General features: G+C 41.6%; 1 protein-coding gene across 10 annotated transcripts in view; it reads right to left on the bottom strand.

The window, feature by feature from the left end:
• Window positions 1-222: 222 nt before the first annotated feature.
• Window positions 223-12,680, bottom strand: part of Nhsl2 (NHS like 2) — a 283,830-nt gene continuing 271,372 nt past the window's right edge. For all 10 annotated transcript variants that reach the window (XM_063246080.1, XM_023565591.2, XM_063246078.1 and 7 more), the window contains 2 exons: window positions 10,684-10,816; window positions 223-9,707 (listed from right to left, as the gene is read on the bottom strand). In XM_063246080.1, coding sequence (XP_063102150.1) covers window positions 9,350-9,707; window positions 10,684-10,816 — 491 coding nt within the window. In that variant the 3' untranslated portion in view covers window positions 223-9,349. The remainder of the gene's footprint in view (window positions 9,708-10,683; window positions 10,817-12,680) is intronic.

The following is a 12,680-nucleotide window of genomic DNA, read 5'->3' as shown; positions in this document are numbered from 1 at the left end:
GGGTGACCCTTTGACATCAGAGGGTGTCTTGTCTCCTCATGCTTCATGAATAAACTCTATTTTGCAAAGCTTGACATTTCAGTGAATGGCATACTGGATGATGGGAAAATAGGCTTGGTTTGGTAACACACATGTTGTTGTTACAACATGCCATGATCTGGGGTTTAGTGTCTGAATAAAGGCATCATTGTTACAATGAAAACCAGAGTGTGAAACATGAAATGGTTTTAACAGAAAAAGGTTTATTTTAAGGAGACACAATCATCTCTAGCTATATAAAGAGTATAGTTCAATTGCTGGTAGCAAGCCAGTAAGAAATGCTTTAAAAAAGAAAAGAGACAAGAAGACCCTTTGTAATAATACCCCACAGAGGGCTCTCTTCCATTTTGTGTCAGACTCCTACTTAGATTAGGATTGTGATCTCGCCTTGTTTCTGCTTTTTCCTGAGTTTTAATCCAGGGACACAATCTCATCACAGGGCAGGGAGCGGGGGAGTGTATTTTATTTCTGCCTTCCAGTTTAGGACATTTGTTTAAATTCCTGTCTCCCCTGTGTGTTGTAAGTGCATTGTTGGTACTCAGTAAGCACTGAAGGGTAAGTGTAACCTATCCGAAGTCCAGCTCCCATCCTCACAGTACTGGCTAGTGCTCAGTACTCATTTTGCTTTTGACACGGGAGTACTTTCACTGCTTTAGGATCCAAGGCACAACCTGGTTTCCTTTCTCACTTCTAGAAATCCTAAACAGAAGACAGAAAGAAACTGCTTTGTGGGCACTTTGAACTAGGGAAATCCTGGACATTACTCCTATATCTGATTTTTAAATTCTGATTTCAGTAAATGGGTAGATTCCCTGGGCTCAAATGATAGGAATGGAACAAAAGGTCCTAAGAAGCAAACGTGCTGAGCTAGAAAAGGCTGTAGCCTGAGAGCTATGCCTGAGAAGCTCAGTGTACATGGAGTTGAAGTCTCAGCTCGCTGTATGCAGCCCTGTCCAGAAGTGCCAATGAGTAGGGTCTTCCATTGTCTCCCCAGGAAAGAGTCAGTGCAAGCCAATTTCAAAAAGACTTCTACAGACAAGAAGAGGGACATGCCACGGGAGCCCCACCATTCCCTTTTCCTTGACCAGACCTGGCCCTGGACCGGAGGCCAATGAGACTTCTGGATGGTGTGTGTGTGCACCTTGAATGTGATATGTTAGCAAATGTGGTCTTCACATTCCAGGTAGAAAAACTGCACTCATACACATAGGCTCACGCCTCCTCATCCACTCATATCCCTCACTGTTTACATAAGAGAATGTGAAAATGTACATCTGAGCTTCAGCCCTTAAGGAACATGAGGAGTCTAGATGGGAGCACAATGGAGAGAGATGTGAAAAAGCTTTGGCTCAGAAAACAGAAGGCAGTGGTGTGCTGAGTACCTACTGGTTGTATTTTTCCAACCTTTGGATGTGGGGCATCCAAAGGAGCCTACCCCAGGGGGCTGGGATTCAGGAGGCAGGGAGAGACTGTAGGTAAAAGATTACATCTCATTGATTTTCTTTCTTTTTTGTACCAGGAATTGAACTCAGGACCTTGCACTTGCCAGGCAGGAGCTTATGCCACTGAGCTATATCCCTGGCCGCTCATTCATTTTCTTGCTGGTGTTGAGTGCTCTGTCTTGTGCTAGGTCTAACCACATTAGAAAGTAGACAGATAGACAAGAGTTTTAAAGCCAGTTTTGGTGGCTAGGAAAGCTGATGATCTCTCTAGGAAATCACAGACTGGAATCCTTATGGCCCATGCTACCTGACTTTCCAATGGCAGACTTAAACTTGTAATGGCACTATAGGGCAGGACAGGGTGGGGGGAGCAATGATCAGACAAAGAAATAATAAAACTCAGAAATCCTCAGAAAATTCTTTTCTACCAGCTTACTCTACATGTGGGAAGCAGAGGTACATTGAATAATGAGGACAGGTCCCAAGAAAAGAATGAGGGTTTCTACACTAAGGTAGTCAGTGATATGAGGGAGAGGAGGCCCAGAGGGACACCTCATGGCATCTTCCACCTGGCCCTGTATGTTCAGACTCCAGTGACAGTGCTGTACACATTGAGGTTAATGAGCCACATCATCTGGTACACAACCAACTCATCACATGGGGCAGGTCATAGAAATGCCTGTCACAGAAGATAGTCTGGATCATGGGTCAGCAAACAATAACAACTGGGCCACATTAGTGACAGCCATGAGCTGACAATGGTTTTTACATTTTCCAAGGGTCATAAAACAAACCAATGAACAAACAAATGATAACAGCCAAGAAGAAGAATGTGTTATGGAGATCTTATGTGACCCACAAAGCCTAAAACAGTTACTGTCTGGCCTTTGCATGAAAAATTTGTCAATCCCTGGTCTAGATGATGGAGGAAAGTCCCTCGATCTCTGGTGAGAAGCCTCTGAGTATACCTAAAAAAGAAAACCAGAAGTCTGGGAAAAGAAAGGCCACAGAGAAAATAAAGGGAAAAGCCACTCAATATGACCAGCACCATCTTCAATGTGTCCAACCTGCAAGCCCACAAAATAGTGAGGTATGCATAAACTATGAAAAGAGGCCCAAGAATAGCAAGAGAGAGCCATACTAAGGAACGTTAGGCAAAGAATGTTCTGGAAAAGAGACTGCATACAGAACTTGGTACTTATTAAGGAACTAACTCTATTATTGTTTGATAAAATAGAGTTTAAGCCCAGGAATTGACAAAATATTAAGCTAGGAGAAGTTTCTAGAACACAAATGAGTATCTCATGAACATCTAACAGTCTGAAAATTCCCAAAAAGATTAAGAAAGCAAGATTAAAGTAGATTCTAGAAATCTAATATTGGTTGCCCTACTTTAAATAAACATTGAATACAAGATATACCACTAAAGTTTAAGTAGAGACATTAAGGAACAATGACAAGTATTAGTTTTTCAAAAGAAGTCCTTAGAAGATTCTCTTATATAGGGAACTTCTACTAAAAAAATGAATTTTATTTTTTGAAACAGGGTCTTACTTGCAGGTCAGGCTGGTCCTGAATTCATTATGTAGCCCAGGCTGGCCGCCAACTCACAGCAATCTTCCTGTCTCAGCCACCTGAGTGCTGGGATTACAGGTGTGTGCTACCACACCCAGCTAAAATATGAAAGCTGATCTATAAAAATTCATTTATTCACTCAACTTTTAGGGAAACATTGTACAAAGTAGGGCACAGATACTAAATGAAGAGGGAAACTTAAATTTCTAAAACTGAAAATCAGATTTATCTTTGGATTCAGGAACTAAAGAACTCTTTTTTATAACCTGGGAAATTCATGAGTCATAAAAGTAGAAGCCAGCTGTGAATCTTCTACAAATGTAGTGCTTTAAATGGCAAAGCACTCAGTCCAGAAGTAGGAGACCTCCAGCTACAGCTGGGTTCTGCCTCAGCCTCACTGCAGGACTCTAGGTAAGCTATGTGATCTTTCCTGGCTTTAGTTTGCTCATCTGCAAAATGAGGGTGGTTCCTTTCAGCTCTAATATTCAGTGACTATAGATAAATATAGAAATAAGATAAATACAGCAATCCAGAAATAAGAAATATTTCCCAAAGTAAGCTTTGGAGTCAGTAGAAAAAAGTAGCAATGAAATATGTTAAAAATAATAAAATTGTAACTGCTAGCCAGATTAATTATAGCTCATTTAAAAATTAATGAAAAAGTTTGTAATTTACAATAGATCAGAATGCATTAGAACATACATACTGGTATTTTACCATCATACACACGAAGGAAGGAATGAGTTTAAAGTGACTGGTACAATGAGCACAATGCTGCATTTGCATGCCTAACATTTTATGAAATTGGACATTAAGCTCAAGACCACATACAGAATAAAATCTCTATAAAGTTTGGCATTTCAAAGAAGCTGAGAGGGGTTAACTGATTGATCTGGTTCAGATTTTGTTGCTATCAAATTACCCTCTTTAGGCAAAAACTTAAAATCAATTATATTTCTGCCAGAGCCCTCCTGGAGAACAGTCACTCTGATGAGGATGAATATTTAAGGGTTGGTAATACCAAACCAACCTAACATCTTTCCCCTTTTTCTACTTGTGAGTCAAAAACATTTTTTAAGCTCAAACCAGGCCAAACAGCTAGTTTAATCAAACCAAAGCTTTTCAGATTGAATTCATTGCGGAGTTGATTCAATCTAATAATTTCTTAACGCCAAACGTATGCCTACCAGCATGATGATTATACTTTACATCTCTTGGCCAGAAATTGACCACTGTAATGACAGCCAGAAAAACAGGAAAGGTTGGGATCAGATGGAGGCTGGCTATAGTGCTTAAGGGGCTTGAAGGAGGAGTATCACTGGAAAACACACACAAACACACACACACACACATATGCATGCACACACATACAGACACATACCAGGATTGCTGCTGCCACTGGTCCTGGAACCACACTTTGAGAACCACTGGCCTAGACTTTTGCACTTTACTGAACAAAAGTATTACCTATTTCATATAACTCATTACTTGTGCAAATTTCTTTTTGCTAAACTTATAAAAAATGCCGTAAAGATATGTCCATAACCATTTTATACTGTAGTCTTCTATAAATCTATTTCCAAGTGTCCTAAAACATCGCTTTTTTCATATAATTCTTTAAATCATTATAGTGTTTTCTGCCCTTTGACAAAGGCACATTTTGGTACCTGCTTCTCACTCATCCTTAAAAGTCCCTAATATCTTTGTCACTTATAGTTGAAATATATGCAAAGGCTTTGAAGGAAATGGGTTTTTTAGTATAGGTCTTATTCTCACACCAAGCTGAAGAGATTGCACATAACAAAGGTATGATGAGGCAGGAGAGCAGAGGCCTGGGCTTGGTGAGGTTGAACCTTCAATAAGTTAAATAATCACCACCAATACTAGATAACTGATGTTGATGTGACATGGATCGGATATTTCACCTTTTCACAGACAGGACATATTTTCATAAACTCCTGAAATCTTTGTGTTCTTTTACTCAAAGGATAAGTAGTATTAATTCTATTTATGTAAACATGTTAATGTACAATATGAATGACCTAAGTCTTCCCAGTGGCTTTTAGTAGCCATTCCTGAGAGTCCCTTATTAGTAACCACACTGAAAAACTGGGTATTTGGACAATTTAAATGACCATCAACTATTAACTATATTGATAAAGGTCTTTTATATGCTCTGGAGTTAGCTGCCAGGGAATCTGGCCTGTCCTTGGTGAAAAATACATTACTACAACTAGTTGATGTCTAATGTTCTGCAAGTATAATGTCATTCCTTTGGTATACGGCTTTTGCCCTGTTAAAATGCAAGTGATCCTCAAAGGAGATAGCATTAAGCCTTATAATCTCAAAGTAAGTGAATGTATCCCTTTCCTGAGAGCATGTTTTCTTAGAGAGGAGGAGAACAATTAGGAGGCATGAGCAGTTCTAGGATGCTCACTTTCTCCCCAGTCTTTGCATCCTAGCAAAGACCTCTAGCTATGAATGGAAAACAGATAGCAATTAAATATTTGGCTTGAAAACAGTTGGTTACTCCCCTCTCCAGTAAGAAGAATGATACTTGGAAGCAGGAAAACTGATGTTACTTACTGAGAACAAGTCACAGGGCTGGGACAAGGGTGAGACACTTGTACAGCCTAAGAGAAACTGCCTTCTTACATTTTGCACCCACAGTGCCTTGTTCACCTCACCCTAGTCCTGGCCCTGGCAACTCGGAGTAGAGTGAAAGCTCACCATTGTGTCACAGACTTGGTAAACATGGAAGGCTGAACTAGTGAAGAATAGAGTGCAGAGCATGAATGTGCCTTTTTCCTGATTAGTTCAGCAATGAGGAAGGGGGCAGGTACACGAGCTGATCTGTGCAGTGACAGGCACAGATAAATGGCAAATAGAATCTGAGTGGTCGATCTAGTTAAAGTGGATCTCTGACAAAATGCTTATTAGGAAAGGCTTGAAACTCTCCCATCTTTGAACATCCCAGGTAATTTTTCCAGATTAGCTGGTCAACTTGAGGTCTTTAAGCTAATGTAGACTAGTTGGCTGCTTATGGCCTTGTCTCCTTCAGGACTGAGCTGTTGGCTAAGGATGAAATTCATTGGTATTAGTGCTGAGAGGCCAGGTGGGAAGCCTAAGCGGGAGGCCCAGGCTGGCGAGCAGAGAAGCCATCAAAGCTTGCTGTTGCACCAAGAACTTCCTCTCTACCACTCACATCTGAACCACAAATATGTAATGGATACCCACCAAGTTCAAAGCTCTGTTGGCTATCAATTCACTGCCTCTTTTAGGGATAGCTTTCTCTACTCCTGACTCCAATGAAGACAGTCTAGCATAGCCACCTGCTCTATTGGTTGGAAGTAGAGAGAAACAAAAGGGCATAGTAATGATCTGAAGTGGAAGTTGACTTCTGGGGGCCAACTTTGCTTTCCTCTAACTTCTTGTATACTTTATCTTGAAATATTATTTTCATCATTATTTGTTACCAGTAGTGGTAGTAGTAGTAGTAGTAGTAGAAGTAGCAGTAGTAGTAGTAGTAGTAGTAATAGCTTCTCTAAAAATCTTCCTAAGAGAGGTTTTTGGACTCTCTTCTTCAGCCTTGGCAGGCAGAGTGGGCCAAGAAGGTAGAAAACACTCTGGTAAGTGCCCTAGGTAGTAGAGAGAGTTGGTATTTTGATAACTGAGGGCAGAGAGAGTTTGACTGTTAGAAGTAGGAAAGATCCTCCGTGTTCTGTTAATCAGTGTTTGTTAGAAGTGTTACAGTTTGGTTGTTTGTTTGGAACAAGGTACACCAATGCAAGATATTAAATGAGTTATTTCTGACTGCACAATCTGTCTGAAAGCATTTCATACTAATGGGAACAACACTGGGCATGTGATAGCTATAGCAATGATGCAGAAAAAGTTCTAAAAATTCCAGACATACAGTTTCATAGAAGACAGCAAAAATCAAGGTAACTGAAAAACATCAAAGTGTCTGGGTATTCAGCTTTAGAATATTGGAGAAATCTCCAGAGGTAGCAATGTGAGGGGAGAAGGACCCACTAGAAGTAACAAATAAGGAGTTTCCAGAAAAACTGTGGAAGTAACAGAGGTCCTATACTATGTGAGTTCCAGACTCTTATACTTCAGAGTTCAGCTACAAGAAATTCATAATGGTTTTGAAGGATGAGGCCCTGGCAACCCCATGATTTTATTAGGGAAAAGTACAAATACTCCTTCATTTCCCTACAGAGAAAAGCAGTTCTGTCTTTCAGAATTCCATGTCTGTGCCAGGTAAGTGTGGCATTCACATATAAACCAAGGTTGGGATAAATCTGTTTATTTCAGGCAAAGCCTCTAAAACTTGGTTAAGATCTTCAAAAATAGTTCAAATACTTTCAAAAGCAACTGAACTTTCATTACTATTTGTCTATTACTTTTAAATGGTTTCTTTCTTAATCAGGGTAAGTACTGACTGCAAAGACAGCTGATGGGCCTGGCCTGTTCCCATGAATCTAGATTTTAGAACTGGACCAACGAAGGGCCTAGGCCTGGGGCTTCTATGCGAGCCCACATCTTCTCAGAACTCAGCATGGCTTTGCAGTTGTTTTGTCTCCCTGGAGTGTTGGTAGTTGAACTGAGCATTTTCTTTTCATTGGTGACAAAAATAACCTACCAATATTGAGATCTGCTTGTATCTGCAACCTGTATGCAAATGAATCTCTTGGTTTCAGTGGTGAAAGGGGAAGGGATGGGTGAAGACTTTGCAAAGCAAGTTACAATTTCATTTGACTTTTCTTTTTTGCCTCTTGGGATGAGTAGACAATCAACTTTCTATTATTGATCAGCAGGTTGTCTTTGTTTTGTTTTTTTTTTATCGGTACCGGGGGATCGAACTCACAAGCGCCTGCTTGCAAGGCAGGTGCTTATGCCGCTGAGCTAAATCCCCAGCCCCCAGCAGGTTGTGTTTATTAAATGCTTTGTTTGTCTGACCCCCAAGATCCCACAAATCAGGCATAGAGAAATCAAATGAGTCAATGCTCTTGCTGTCTTTAGAAAACTGAGCTGACAAGAATAGTTAGGTGCCTATTAGCTTTGACGGGGAAGGGGTCACAATGATTGTTCTGGAACTCCTTTAACATACCATATACCTGAGTTCTTACACTCTCTCCCAGCATGGTTAACTGAAAGTTGGTCAAACAGCAGAATGTAAATAGTAAAAAGTGGCTTTTTTGGCCTGTGGGTTATGGGCCACAGCAAATGGCAAAGCTGGCTTTTAGATTTTGGGTACTTTTAGTCTATAAATTCTTGGTTTTGGGAACAGTGTCAGACATCCTTTAATCAAAATCCAACCAATCACAAAATGTGATCTGAATTAAATAACATGGAGCAATATGAATTTACTTTCTAGCCTCCTTGAACCTTTGATGATGCTGATCTTTCAGCTAATTACTTCTTGTAATGAATGTTACATGCAAATGAAATGAGAGTTCTTAGAATGCAACATGAGCTAGGCACAGGTCCTGGTAGATACCTGAAGGACCTCAAGGCGTATGTGCAGGTTGCTTGGACAGAGTTGAGTGACCACATGGCTGGCTGCCTCATTTGTTCGCAGAACTTGTTCTTCTGAAGCCATGCAGCTCTGACTTTTTCTGATTAATGGGCAGTGGTGGCAGAGAGGTGGGGGTCAGTCTACAAATGCATTGAAACTCATCACCCTGATCTCCGTGTAGACAATCAAGCTGAAAAAGGAATGATGTTTCAGGACAGGGTCACATTCGTGGTTTGTACCACAAAGGTCATCTGATCAACCCCAACTGAAACCAGTACACACCTGTGAAACTCCCTGGAGGAGAGCCCCAGTGGTTCAGGAGCCTTGGTATATTTCTGTGTCTCTACATAAGGCCATCAAGTCCTCCCCAGGAGAGTGAAGAATCAGCAATGACACCCTCTGTCTGACCCCCAGGGGTCAACCCCCATCTGTTCTCCCACTGTGCCCAGTAACAGGAGATAGCCAGGACACAGATTGGAAAGGTGGCACATGAGCCCTTGCATATGAGAATTTCTTTTTTAGTGCACACCAGTGGAGGAAAAGGAAGAAACTTGGTCTTCAGTCATGGCAAGGGTGAAAGTATGGATATGCAAAACGTCCACAGATGGTTCAAGTGCCTGATAATCTCAGCACTAGTTGAAACGGCCTCTCTCCTGCCAACCAGAGTGTAAGCTAATGTCAAAAAAAGGACGTTGTTTTGTTATTCCCAAACCCTTTCTCTTACCCATCTCAAATTTAGTAAGTAAGCCCTGCTTGTCGAAGCCAGGGCTTAGGAACTGGGGTTATCGGTGGTTTCACAGTCATTTGAAAACTGTGCAATGATTCTCCGTGCCAGTGGGTTAGTGGTCTTCAGCAGTTCAGCTGCTGAGGGGCGGGACTTTGGAGTTGTCTTACTTCCCTTCTTCTGGAGCAAGGCCTTGAAATCATCGTTTCTGCCCATGTCTAGGCTGGCATTGCTGCCTGACCCCGAGGCGGTGGTGGAAGCAGCGGCGGCAGCAGTGGCGGCAGCAGTGGCAGACTCACTAATGGGAGAATCAGCTGTGCTCTTTCCTGGTGAGTGAGAGCTAGGTCGACCTCCTGCAAACCCCTCCCCAGCCTCCTTCCAGCCGAGCAGCTTCCTTTTGGATCTAAATAAGAGAAAGCTTGGTATGAGTGAATTCAGGTAGCAGATGTTTACTAATGTTTCACAGAACTTTCTGCTAAAGATGTGACTGAGAACATGCTTATGGCAGCCTTGAACACATCATGTGGACCAGCTTTCTTCCTTACCCCTCAGCCCCCAGGTCTTTAGTTGGGCCTCCTGTCGTCCACACTCCTTTTGCCTTTTCTTGGCTTTTTGGAGATGAGGTCTCCTTCACTATGTTGCTCAAGCTTTACTCAAACTTCTAGGCTCACGTGATCCTTCTGCTTCAGCCTTCTGAGTAGCCAGGACTATAGGTATGGGGACATGCCACCACACCAAGCTATACCTGCCTTTCAGTACTCATAGCTGGAGCCACTTGGCCTGTGCCTGCAGGCTCAGTCTTGCTGAGTTTCTAAGACTGAGAATAAGTTTAAGGAATCAAGGCTGGTGCTCCACAGCTGAATCAGGACAGCCTGGGGGCTGATATGATTCTGAACTGGTGCTTCACCTCCAATAATGGGGCTCTTTCCAGGTCCCTTGCCACCAAGCCCCTGCTCGTGCCCCTGTGTTCCATGTGCTCTCCATTTCCCTAAGGTGCTTTTTTGATATCCTCTCCCATGCCTCACATTACTTCTTGATGGGATTTTGTGGTACAAGAAATTCTGTGAAGGGTTAAATGTCTCTGACTGCAGGCAGCGCTGTGAGAGAGCAGATGGAGCCACAATAGGCCAAGCAGTTGCTAGGAGACGAGGGGCCTCTCTTTCAGCACCAGATCCTCCCATTCTCTTCCCTTCCCTCCTCCACTTTGCCCAAACATGTCAGTGAATTTGAGATTTGAGGCCCCACATTGCGCTCACATATTCGGGTATCTGAACATAGTCTCCAGTTGCAACTCTAATAGTTGCTCAGGGGTAGCAGTTTTTCTTTAAGTAGAAAAAGGGAAGGCAATTTCAATTCAAATGAAGGAAAATGGTTCAGACCTGTGTATCACAGTAAATAAATCTTCAGTTGTGCGTGAAGCCACAAAGACGTCATCATCCTCCTCTGCAATCCATTCGGCTGTTTTATCACTGATTAAACTTTTCTCTTCAGTGCTTGGTTCCACAGAGCTCCCTAGGCATACGAACCAGAAGGAATGATTGACCACAATAGGTTGGACAAAGTCCATTCATTATTATGTGTTATTTCACATAATGTTCAAAGCAACTCTAGAAGGGCAGCAGAACGGAGATTTTAATGTCTTTATCTTGTACAGGAAGAACATAGAGTTCAGAAGCTTAATGACTGACCAAGGTGGAGTGACTGGTGAAGACTGGCCTAGGTCCCTGCTCCCCCATGCCTTTTCAGTGCAGCAAGTGGTGGTGTTTTATTTTTGTTTGCTTATTTTTGCACTAATTGGGAATGGAATCTGAGGCCTCCTACATGCTAGACAAAATGATCTACTTCTGAATCTACCACTAGCCCCTCTTGTTTTGGATACATCGTTTTTTTTTTTTTTTAATGGAAGAGCTGAGAGCCATCTAAAGCAATGACTCTCTATCATTTCTTGGCCTTTTGGCTAAGATCAAATGCAGCAATGATTCTCACCCATCGTGGGAGAAGACGACCCCTCTGAATCTCAGAGGCTACCTTTGGAGTCTGAAGAAGCGTATTATAAAACAATCTATGGATATTTTGCTGTGGTGGTACTAGGGATTGAACCCAGGGCCTTTTCATTGAGCTACATCCTGAGCCCTTTTTTCATTTAAAAAAAATTTTCAGACAGGGTTGTGTTAGGTCACTAAGTTTCCCAGGCTGTGCTCTGAATTGTGATCCTCCTGCCTCATCTTCCCAGAGAGCTGGGGAAACAGGTACCACCATACCTAGCTTTGCTTATTTGTTAAGATTGTATTTATTTATTTATACTTGCAGTGCTGGGGATGGAACCCAGGGCCTTGCAATAGCTCTACTGCTAAGCCACACCTCCAGTGCTGTTTGTTTTTTTAGTCACAGTGATTACATTGAGAATCAAAATCAGCTTTAAAAAGGTCATGACCATGAAAAAAAATAAGGTCATGAGATTTTGATGTTAAGGGTTCAAAAAGAATGAGAAATCTGGGAGCCGAAATGAAACAAGCAAATCTAAAAAAAAGACAATATTGTTTGCTTTCACTTATAAGAAGTACTCAGAGAAGTCAAATTCATAAACTCAGAAAGCAGCATAGTGGTTGCCAGAGCCTGGGAAAGGGAGTTGTTTAATGAATATAAACTTTGATTTTTGCAAGATGGAAGAATTTCTAGAGGTTGATTTCATAACAGTGTGAATGTGCTTAACTGTACAATTACACATGGTAGATGCTGTGTTATGTGTTTTACAATTAAAACAGACACAAACAAATGAAAATGATCAGAATCATTAAGTAGCCTAGAGCTAACCTCAAACTGTCTGAGAAAGCAAGCTCCTTTTCCATTACAAGGCACCAAGAAAGGCCACAGGTGGCACTGTAGCCTATTGTTCCAAGCTACAGAAGTGCTGGGACTCAGTCTGAGAGGAGACCGAGTCCCATGCATGAAAGTAAACTCAGGGTGGCTGATGAAAAGTATGGCACAGCGTGGTGGAGCCATAAGGTAGGGGATGCACTCCTGGCTGGGTAGGTAGGGTCCTCAAGTCCTAGTGTACGAGAGTCCAGTTTGATTTTATCTCAGTATTTGAATCAAGGGTAGACTGGCTCAGACTATTTTGAATCAATCAAGTTCAGTGTCAAAAACTAATAATAATACAGTCTTAATAACACTATTTATACAGGCATAGGAGTCCCTGGCACACAGATGAACAACAAATGTTAATTTACAATAAGTCTATTCATGACCTCAGAAATATTTGAAATGTGTGAGAATGAATTAAATGTTGCCTTTCCATTTTTAAGCTTGCGTTTAAAAAATACAAATGCAGTTTAAACGTAAAAGTTTAAGCATAATAACACATAGTCTGAACCTG

Source organism: Cavia porcellus, unplaced genomic scaffold (assembly GCF_034190915.1).
Source record: "Cavia porcellus strain 051 isolate PalLab524CR breed Dunkin Hartley unplaced genomic scaffold, mCavPor4.1 scaffold_3, whole genome shotgun sequence".
NCBI lineage: Eukaryota > Metazoa > Chordata > Mammalia > Rodentia > Caviidae > Cavia > Cavia porcellus.
This window is presented reverse-complemented; position numbering and strand designations above follow the sequence as displayed.